Source organism: Vicugna pacos, chromosome 9 (genome assembly GCF_048564905.1).
Source record: "Vicugna pacos chromosome 9, VicPac4, whole genome shotgun sequence".
NCBI lineage: Eukaryota > Metazoa > Chordata > Mammalia > Artiodactyla > Camelidae > Vicugna > Vicugna pacos.
In genome coordinates, this window is record NC_132995.1 from 17574879 (window position 1) to 17586386 (window position 11508).

The 11508-nt window shown below is 41.8% G+C and overlaps 1 protein-coding gene across 1 annotated transcript; it reads right to left on the reverse strand.

Annotated features, from left to right (window-relative positions):
- Positions 1-155: 155 nt before the first annotated feature.
- On the reverse strand, positions 156-8091 carry NUDT19 (nudix hydrolase 19). The gene is made up of 3 exons (XM_072967274.1): positions 7196-8091; positions 2299-2506; positions 156-1435 (listed from the first exon to the last, which is right to left on the reverse strand). The coding sequence occupies exons 1-3, from the start codon at positions 7907-7909 to the stop codon at positions 1230-1232; spliced, it is 1128 nt and encodes a 375-aa protein (XP_072823375.1). The 5' UTR covers positions 7910-8091; the 3' UTR covers positions 156-1229.
- Between the last annotated feature and the right edge of the window lie 3417 nt (positions 8092-11508).

The following is an 11508-nucleotide window of genomic DNA, read 5'->3' on the forward strand; positions in this document are numbered from 1 at the left end:
AAACTGTGTCCCTGGCCTCTCCCCACTAGGTGGTGGTAGCATCTTACTCTCAGTTGTGACAACCAGCAATGTTTCCAGACGTTGCCAAATGCTTCCGAAGGGCAAAAGTGCCTGGGGTGAGAACCACTGATCTGGACGTATTCCACCAGTCAGGATTAAATAATCCACATAAACTTTATTTATCAATACATCTATTTCATATGTAGGAAAACCAAAACATTTCATGAAAAATAGAATTCATTGTACAATACATAATATAGTCAAAGATCTGAAATAGAATTAGTCTTAACTATTTCCCATCTTTAACCAATAAACATGTTTTTCACAAGAGGAAGGTGAAAAAATTTTCTATATTAAAAATACTGAAAATAAACATCATTAATACGTACTATTAAATAATGAATAGTTCTACATCTCTCTAACCTCTGTATTCTATTAGTTAAGAGAATTATGGCTTTTGTCATGGCTTCATATTTCTTTAAAATAGTCACTAAAGTAATTTCCAATTTGGTAAATCTAGTATCTGATGCCATTTAGTTTTACGCAGAATTGTACCTTAATCATCAAGCTGAAGTCATATGAAAATAATGACACTGTCACTTAAAGGTTGTCTCAGGCTTCAGTTCACAATCTAATCAGACATCCTTAAATTTATCCTAGTAGAAAGTCTAAGGAATTCATGGCTCTATCTCCTAAGCACATCAAGCAAAGTGTTAAAGTTGCATAGTTAAAAGACAATGGCAAACAACAAGGACCTACTGTACAGCACAGGGAATCATATTCAGTATCTTGTAATAACCTGTAATAGAAAAGAATCTGAAAAAGATGACATACATACACATATATATATTTAACTGAATCACTTCTCTGTACACCTGAAACTAACACAACATTGTAAATCGACTATACTTCAATAAAAAATTTTTTTTCCTTAAGACAATGGCAGTAGAATATCTTACTTAAACTTTTGACAGTAAAACAATACAGAAGTGGAAACCCTTGTGAAAATTTTTTTCTCATTCTGGCAACAAGATCATTAATACTTTATACTTGTGTGATACTGTAAGGTTCAAAGAGTAAAATAGGAGAACTCCATAATACTAGAAATATGAGAGGCTGTACTGGAACTTAGATAGGCACAGAGTTCCTTAAGTTCCAAGCAAGTCTGGTGAATTCTCATTTGTCGTGAGGACAACCTCGGGTAGGCCAGCGTACAAAGAAGCAGTTCTCTACAAACGGCTCTTACTTACTACGTAGTTCTTAGGATAAACGTGTTTATGCTTTGACTGAATAGTCACGTGGATGTTATAATCATGACGACTGTAAATCACTACTCGGTGAAACTTCTTCCCTTCCTTCATGATTTCGGCATTCTTTTTTTCAGTGGACATAAGATTTTCTAAAAAGTTTGAATCTTCTAAGTACATCTCATCTCCTGAAAAATAGTAATTTAATTCCAGTGTTATTTTATAAAACATTCCAATATATTAACATGTAAAACAGTATTTTTATCTATTTCACATGTTTAGAACTTAGATGGTTGTTAAATAATCCTAATTTTATGAGAGTACCTCAATTTCTTTGTGTTTTTTTATACCACCCCCTCACCCTCCCCAGCTCCCCATTTTCCAGCCAAGAATTTTCTTTGTGCACATGAATATTTATGACTGGTATTTTTTCATCATAAACTATAATTTTTTATATTAGTTCATGACTCTCTTTACCCCAGTCAATATTAATGTTGGCCTTGACATCCATATATTTTTGGTGTTTCAATGTGGGCTGCTCTAACCATTGTAAGGTTAAATTAGAGAAATTATGATTTACACATCAAAACTGCTAAGTTGTCCCACTATAGAATAAGTAACAAATAATCACAGTTCTGAGAACTGAAGACAAGTACCCATAAGTAAGACAGGTCACAAAACTCCACTCTAAGCTGTCACAAAACTTCTCTCCTGTTCTTACTCAACAAGAACTGACCAACAACAAACTCTCTAATGCATTACAAGTTCTCATCATTCAAAACTAAACTGTAAAAATGTGAGATAATATATGAGAAAGAACTTTGTCAATGTCTAGGAAATATACTTACGTAAGTGTATGTAAAATACCCAGAATTTCTGTCTACAACAAATAATATGGGTGTTTTGTTGACCATGACCTTATTTAATTAGCACCTCTGTAGTGTGTACAACGCAGAATGTAATTCACGTCTCTGTGTGGGGCAATACTGCCATTCGGCCCAGAGCATTAAATGTGAATGCTAACAAGAACACTGATGCTTCGCTGATTTACCTGGTAAGAGATGCATCATCCCATCAGCAGTTACTAATATGATCGGCATCCATCTCTCCACCTCTTCTAATTCATGATCCAAGCAAAACTTGTGCAAGTCAGAGAGAGAGGCGAAGTTTTCCAGTCTTCTTATTTCGTAGAACTGCGGGGGTGCAAACCAAATTTCTTTTGATGTGAAACTCTCGGTTGCCTCTGATGGCGATGACCACTGTGGAAGACAAAGGTAGGGTTTCCTGAGGTTTATCCCAGAGACAATGCAAGATTTAAGACCCTTAGATTGGTACCTAAGATCTGACTTAAGATTCCTCTGAAACAACATGAAAGGATTCGGTGAAAAAAGCTAGGCTGATTCCCTTCAGAGGTGGATTATTGGGACAATGATCCTGAGAACTAGTAAGTAAACCAGGAGAGATCACCAAGGGCTGATGTGGGGGAGTGTTCAGCACAACAGGCAGACGACGCTGAGAAGGCAAGGTGGTCTGGTCACTCCCGAAGGAAGACCGAAGTGTAAACTCATGATAGCAGATTGAGAATTTAGTGCCCATTCATTCCTCCCATCAATGGGGACCTTGACTAGGCCCTGAGGATTCGATGGTGGATAAGACAATGTTCTCTCAGGCCCCAAAGGGCCCTTCAGCAACCAAAATGTAACGATGTGTGCCACGTATTACAATGAAGGTAAAGAGTCAGGGGCATGAGATGCTTTCAGGAAGGTCAAGAGGCACGACTCAGTCTATAGTCCTAGGAGTGTAACATCTGCAGGGTATTAACCAGGCAATTTTATCCATTTAACTGAAGTGGACTCACTGCTATGACGTGCCCTTTCCCAAGCCTGCCTTCCACACACATTTAGATAAAGAGCTGATTCAATGAATATGGGATAACCCCAAAAGGGCTTTCTTTGACTAGTTCACTAAATATCCATTTACACTGGGAAAATTGATTCTCACATCCCAAACCAGGGAGTTGAAACTGATTGCCTTGAATACCTATAGGCCAAAGGTTTACAAGCTTGTATGTGCTTAAACATCCCCTGAGAAGCCTGTTAAATCTTCGGTCCATGGCGCCCAGCAATCTATGTTTAACAAGCGCCTTGGATTATTCTGAAGTTGGCCAAGGATACATTTTGAAAAACAAAGCTTGGGCCTCAAAGGACCACCCAATCCCTAAGTTATTTACAAAGCATTCTGCTTTGTCAGTCCCACATGGGTTCAGTGATAACAATGAAGATAAACAGGCATCAACCCACTCAACCTGTTCAGGTTAGTCCAGACTGTAAGTTAAAATAACTTAAATAACTTACTGTGTGTTGGGTACTTGTCATTAGGAAAACATTGCTCAAAATACTTTACATAAAATATTTCCAATCCTTAGGACAGCCCTGCACACTCTCATTTTACAGATGAGGAAACTCAGGAAGCTCCTGTAACTAAAAAAATCTGGGCTTCAAACTTGGGGCAAGGGGAGGGAGCTGGCTCTGAACTCCGTTTCCCCTCAGTTTCTGAACCTCAGCAGTATTGACACTTTAGGCCAGATTACTCTGTTAGGGTGGTGGGGGGAGGGGGAGGGGGAGGGTGGTCCCGTGCACTGAGGATGTTTACCAGAATCCCTGGACTCCACCCAAGAGAAGCCAGTAGAAGTCCAAGTTGTGACAACCAAGAATGTCTCCTGACATTGCCAAATGTACCTTAGGCTGGGATGAGCAAAACATACCCTGTTGAGAACCACTAGCATAGGCCAGATTCATAATCATTTCTTGGAACCTCATGCTAGAATTACCTTTGCCCAACATAATGTAAACAGAGAAGCAGACAAATGCTATGAAATCACCATTTTCAGATGCTGAAAAATGCAGAATTACGATTTGTGAGAAGGTAAAAACCAATGAGGTGAATACCACCAATGCCCAAGCTTTCTGCCTAAAGGTAATCCCCAGACTGCTGCACAAGGAGGGAGAAGCTAGTCATAGAGCATAGGATCCTCACTGACTTGGGGAGACAGAGATCAGAGTTTGGGAAGGCCTATACAGGATAGAGTGAGAAAGCAATGTACCTGAGAGGAGGGACCTGCACAGCAGAGCTCCAGAAATCTGTAAAGGGTGCCCTTGAGTCTTTATAAACACGAATTGATACATGGATAAGGTGAAACCACATGACACTGGAAAACAATGATTCCTGAGAAAAGAACAATTATCTGAGAGCTTTAAGACTAACGATTCCCAGGGCTCACCTAGGGCCAGGACATTTTCAAATTCTCTCCAACCACAATGGAGCTACCTTGTTGAATATAAGAGGTATTCAGAAGACCCCAGAGGGTCATACATTCTAGGTGCAGCTAAATTAGCCCGAGAATAACAGCTTCTATAGACCTACTCTAAAACCACTTAAAAAACAAACCTCAAAAGGCAAGTTAACTTGCAATAACTTAACTTCCTGCCAGGAAAAGTCTTCAAGGGAACAGAACAAAATCACACCTGAAAATAACAATATCCAATCAAAAACTGTAAGACCTATGTATGACAAAGCAGAAAAATGTGCCCTATAACTAGAAGAAAAATCAGTCAATAGACACACACCCAGAAATTACAGAGATGATGGAATTAGCAGAAAAGGACCTTAAAAATCACTGTTACAAGTATGTCCCATTGGCTCAAAGGTGTAAAGGAAAATACAAACATGATGAGAGAAAGAATTTTATAAGAACTGAATAGAACTTCTAGAGATAAAAAATACACTGAACAGTATTTACAGCAGATTAGACACTATATAAGAAAAGGGAGAAAACTTGAAAACATAACAACAGAATCTATTCAAAATAAAGCACAAAGAGGAAAAAATATTGAAAAAAGATGAACAAGGCACCAGTGACTTATGGAACAATATCAAATAGTCCAACATACATGTAATTGGAGTCCCAGAAAATAGGGAGAGGTGAAAAACATTTGAAGAAACAAATAATTACTAACAAAACAAGAAGAAAACCATTCACATTGCAATCAAATCACTGAACACCAACAATAAAAGGAAATATTTAAAGTAGCCACACACCAAAAACACAAACACAAACACATTATGCAGAGAGAAACAGAGAGTTAAAAGCAGACTTTTTTTTTAAATTTTATATCTATATGAGATGAGGGATGTTCACTAAACTTACTGTGGTCATCAAGTCATGATATATGTAAGTCAAATTATTATGCTGTACACCTTAAACTTATACAATGCTGTATGTCAAGTATATCTCAATAAAACTCGAAGAAACAAAGCAGACTTCTCAACAGAAGACCGTGCTAATTAGAAAATAATGAAGCAATATCTTTAAGTACTGACAAAAAAAGAAAACCTGTTAATTTATATTGAATTTCATACCCAGCCAAAATATCTTAAAAAAAAAGCAAATTAAAAGTATTTTCAGATAAAATTTAGATGATTCATTGTCAGAAGATCTGAAAAAAAGACATATTCGAGGAAGTTCTTTAGGCAGAAAGATACCAGACACAGACTTAAATCTACACAAAAGAATGAAGAGTGCTAAGAATGGTATATATTTAGGTAAATATAAAAGACATTTCCCCCTCATTTTCACAGTCTTTAACAGATTGTTTAAAGCAAAAACAATCAGACTGTACTGGAAAATGTATAACAGAAATAAATGTAGGACAACAAAAGCATAAATGACAGGAGAGGAGACATGGAAGTATATTGTTTTAAAGTTCTGACACTGCACATGAAGTGAATAATGTATATTGCAAACCCTAAACAACCACAAAGTAGAGTTAATAAGTCAATATGAAGACAAAACAGATTCCTAAAAATACTCAAATAATCTGAAAGAAGTCAGGAAAAGAAGAAAGACAGTGCAAAGAATAGAGGGTACAGATAAAACTGACAGCAAGATGGTAGATTTGAATGTAACCTTACTGATGACAACATTGAATATACATGATCTAAACACTCCAGTTAAAGGCAGAAATTGTCATTTTGGATTAAAAAGCAAGACTATATGCTGCCTAGAAGAAACATACTTAAAATATAAAGATAGAGGTCAAAAGTAAAGAATGGAAAAAGATACGCTGTGCTATTGCTAATCAAATGAAAAGAGTGACAAGATGAGGACCAGAGTAAAGTTCAGATTTCACAAGAAGGAACACTGTAAGAGATAGAGTAGAATATTTCCTAATAACCAAAGGCTCAATCCATCAAGCTTACAAGGGAGCTTCAAAACAGATGAAGCAAAACCTGATAGAACTGAAAAGAGAAAAAGACAAATCCACAGTTACTCTCTGGAGATTTCAGCATTCCTCTCAGTACTGGATGGAACAGGTAAAGGATATGAAAGGCCTGAGGACACTATCAAGGAACATAACCCAACTGACATTTTTACAAACACTCCATCAAACACGGCCAAATACATATTCTTTTCAGGTGCAGAGGAATCAGTCACCAAGATAGACCATACTCGTGGCCATAAAACAAGTCTCAAATTTAAAGAGATTGGAATTGTATCAACTACGTCCTCTGCGGAAACAATTAAACTGCTGTGGGAGATGAAAAGAGTTAATGCGTGTAAAGTGCTTATTAGGAAGGAGCCTGCTATCTGATCAGCACCAGCACAGCTCATGGGATCTCCAGGGGCAGCCCGCTGGAGAAACCGCGTGAGGCGATGAGATATAATGGGAAGCCGGGAAAAGTAGAGCAGTTCACCCAAGTCACGGCCTTGGCCTGCTGGGCCGGTGGCTGCTGCTGGACCGCCTGGGTCCCATGCCCGCTCAGCTACTCATTGGCTGTAAGGCCCTGAGCAAGCTAATGACCCTCTCTGGGCTCTGCCCATCGGGAGGCTCCGGGTGGGCCTGGGCCGCCGGCCGGCGTCCCCACTCTGCGCCGTGAGGACGCCCTACCTGGCAGTCCACCACCTCCACCAGGTCCGGGAAGACCGGCGGCGGCTCGCGCAGGCAGCACAGGAAGAAGGTCGTCTCGAAGCGGCGGCCGCCTTTGCGCGAGAAGGGCGTGAGCCAGGCGCTCCAGTCGTGCAGCGCCCAGATGTCGGGAGTGCAGTCGAGGTGCGCGCACAGGCGCAGGAAGTGCTGCGGGTCGCGGCGGACGCGGGCGCGCCAGTCGGCCAGGCCCGGCGGAGGCTCGAGAACGCGGCCCGGCTCACGCGCGGCGGACAGGGGGCTCCGGGGCCGCAGCAGCAGCACGCCCGCCTCCTCGAAGGCCTCGCGGATGGCGCAGATACGGAAGGCAACGTCATCCGGCAGCGACGCGGCGTCCCCGTCGACGGCTCCGGGCCCGGCGTCGGGCAGCACCGGGAAGGCGGCGCGCCGCGGCCGCGCGGGGCCCAGGCCGAAGCGGGGCGGCCGCTGGTGTGGCGCGAAGAGGCGCAGCCAGTCGGCCGAGCGGTCTGCCGCGTCCAGCACCCCGCCCGGGAAGACCTGCGCCCCGGGCAAGAACCCTTGGCGCTCGGAGCGCTGCAGCAGCAGCAGCCGGAAGCCCTCGGGGGGCGGCAGGGGCCGCGATGGGGCGGCGGGGACCGGGCGCGTCCAGCCCGCCGCCAGCACCAAGGTGGCCGCCCGGCGCCAGCCGCTCGGGCCTGGCCGCAGGGGGCCGCTCATCGCGGGCGGCAGCACGCCGCTTCCGGACTCCGGTTCTGGCGCGGCTGGAGCTCTCCTGGGGCTTGAAGACAGAGGCCTGGGTCCTGCTGGGTGAACTCTGGGCGACGCGCGCTCTGGCGATCGGTGAACCCGGGCTGTTTGGCCTTCACCGGCGCCTGCCTGTAGCGGGGGTGTGGCGCCAGCGCCAGGAAGCACCGCCTCGAGAGCCCTTGTTCCCAGCCAGGTCTCGCGGGACAAGGGCTGGCACAGCCTCCTGCAACGGGGGACGCATCAGCCCCACACCGGACCCTCCGGCCAAGAGCAAGAATGCTTAGGGTCACAGAATGATCTGTCGAGGTAAAAGTGCGATGCAAACCTAGACCTGGTGACGCCTACCCAGCCAAACCTAAGGATTAGGACTTTCTCCATTAAACCGTGGATGGACAAGAGAGTTTGTTTCCTTTGGCGGGGGCAGGGGTGGGGGTCCGAGCTTTACAGGCTCACATGAACCCCACCAATGAGAAACTGATGGATGAACCAGGTGCCAAATTATAAATTTCCCACTGCACAGCCTGAGTATGAAAGTGTCTTCCTGGAATCCTTGCTCCCCAGACAAGTTCCTGTCTTGTGTTCTGGACACCTTTTATTGTCAGGACACCCGAGACCTTAAGTATCTTGGGTCCATTTGGTAATTTTCACTTCCATGTGAGAATTTTTTAAATTGAAATATAGTTGCTGTACAATATTGTATGTTACAGGTGTACAATATAGTGATTCACAATTTCTAAATGTTATACTCCCTTTATAGTTATAAAATATTGGCTGTATTTCCCTTTGGCTGTTGCCCAGAGGCCTCAGTTCCTCACCACGTTGGCCTCTCCATAGGGCTCCTTGGATGTCTTTGGAGACTTGTCATTTAACTTACCCGGAGAGAAAGATCCGAGAGAGAGGAAGGAAGAAGTCATGATGTCTTTTCTGACTTAGCCTCAGAAGTCACACTCATTTCCACAATATCCTATTGTTACACACTGGTCCGCTCTATTCAGTGTGGGAGGGGACTGCATGAAAATACTGGGAAGTGGGGATCATTGGTGGCCATCTTGGAAGCTGGCTACCACAGTGAATAAAAAATGAAGCTATCTAAGCATTAGAAGAAAACAGGTAAATTCCTCTATATTCTTTGACTCAAAATCTAGACGCAATAAGGGAAACGATTGTTCAATTTGACACATTCTTCATATTTATAACTTTATTATGACAAAAGATACCATAAGAAAGTCTAAGATATGATACATGGGAAAAAGTCTCTGTAATGCCTGTCACAAAGGATTGAGTAGAAAAAAATTGAGAAAAAACCCCTGCAATTGTGTAGAAAATGGGCAAGAGATATGAAAACAGTTCACTGTGATTTAAGGTCACATGTGTGGCAAGTGCTGGAATCTGCCTCCAAACCTATCAGCATGTCCTCTGAGTGCCCTGCCCAGTCCTATTCTGCCAGGGACACAGTGCCAGCTACCTAGGCCTTACCAGGTGCCACTTGATCACATGGGATGAGTCACTTTGTTTATGACAACGGTTGCGTCATAGGTAAGGAGACTTGACTCTTCGTTCTTATGTTCAGTGGGTCCTCCCTAGCTGTCCTTACAATAAGAAATACCCTTATTTCATTTATCAGAACATGCATAATCCTTAAAGAAAAAAAAAACTTTTCGAACATGTCATGGCGCTTCTTACCCATAGCTCCAAGAAGGCTTTGCTTTCAATCTCTAATTCAGTGAATCCAGATTCATTTCTGGTACTTAATTTATCGGGTTTTTCAGTTGAAAAGGAAAGGAAGAGAATGCAGGGCTAGCCATAGGGAGAGATGACTTCAGCTTGGAGAATCAACAGTAGGAGGAGAGTTTGTTCAACCTGCTTAGAAATTAAGCCATGCCACTGCAGTTAAACAAAATTCACCTATAAAGGACCAGTAACATCCAGTGTCCCAGGAATCACCATATAAAAATGATTTCTCAAAATGTTTCTTAGAAGCGTTTTAAAAAGGTTCCCAACATTGTTTTCTCAAAAAAAACCAAAACCTGTTTATTCCATTTATGTGCCATTTTAAAGAAGGCAAAAGTATAGGGAAAGAAATCAGATCAGTGGTTGCAGGATTCTGGGTGAGAGGAAAGGACTGTCTTCCAGGGACATGGGGGAACTTCGGAGTGGTGATGAAAACATTCTTTATCTTGATTGCAGCGATGGTTACATGATTGTATACATTTGTCAAAACTCAGAACCGCACACCTAAGAAGGCTGAGTATTACTGTATTTAAATTTTACCTTAATAAATTTGACTTAAAAAAATGTACAGATTCCAGTTTCTAGACCAACCTGAATTTCCCTCTGTAACCTTGACCCTTTTATTACACACTTTCTCTCACTTGATATTTGTACCTAGTTTTAATCTTCAGATTGAATTTTAGCAGACTCAACCTAAGTTGCAGAAAGTTAATGTTTCATATGTATTGCTTCTTTCGCCCAAGCACCCAATTTTAGGACTTCTCAAGTCTTATTATAATCGCAGCAGTGGCAGCCAACATTTATTGAGCCCTGTGCCTGAAAAAAGTCTTAGCTCAATATCCCTATGAAGTCTACTTGATTATTACTTCCATTATAAGGATAAGGAAATTGAGGTCAGGCAGATTAAGGAACTTATTTAATGAGATCAGATCTGAAGTCAAGTTATACTGTACTCTATAGTCAGTACTCTTAACCTTGATACTATTCTGTCTTTGAAATGCTTTGAAGCATTTCAAAACATGCTTCTCATTACCTGGGGTTAAGATTCCAAAAGTGTTTTGCTTTGCCTTTGGCGTGAAGGTTCCGAAATTGCTTCTTATAATTGAGACCCTAACTGTTAAACTTTACACTTGAATAACAACAGCATTTTCTAGATGGTAAGAGCATTCAAACTTTTATTGTAAAAACAATATAATATGAAATAAGAATATATTGAAAAATACCATTCATAATCCCACCACCTTAAACACATTCACGTCTGTGTATTTCCTCATAGCTCTTTTCTATATGCCTAACATACCTGCAGACAAAAGACATTCACATTTACTTTTGGATAACAGCATATTAAAAGGGCTCTTAAAAATCATTTTGCCAACAGGAGTTCTCATTTGGCTTATTTACCTTTGTCATATAAGCCTTAAGATTATAAAATTCTAAACTGAAACACCAAAGAAGGATGCCCAAGATCTCACAGTACTACAGTGAAAACCCAGAATCCTCTGTGGAATGAGATGAAAAGTAAATCAAAGAGAGGAATGCTTTTCCAGAAATCCATCTTGTCCTGAAGGACACAGGGCCGCAGCATGTGGTCAGTCCCTGCACCTTTGGTCAGTTCCTAACAGCCAAGGAAGCAGTACTTGAACATGACTTTGGTCTATGTTGACCACAATGATGGTTCATGTGGAGACTTACTTTCTTCCCAGATTCCATCTTGCATTAAAAGATGACTATAATTGTATTGTAGAAAAGCACTTGGAGATTTATAATCCTGGAGTATTTCTGAACATCTCTAAATAATTAAATCTGTGAAGGGTACATATGTTACCAGGACATTTATT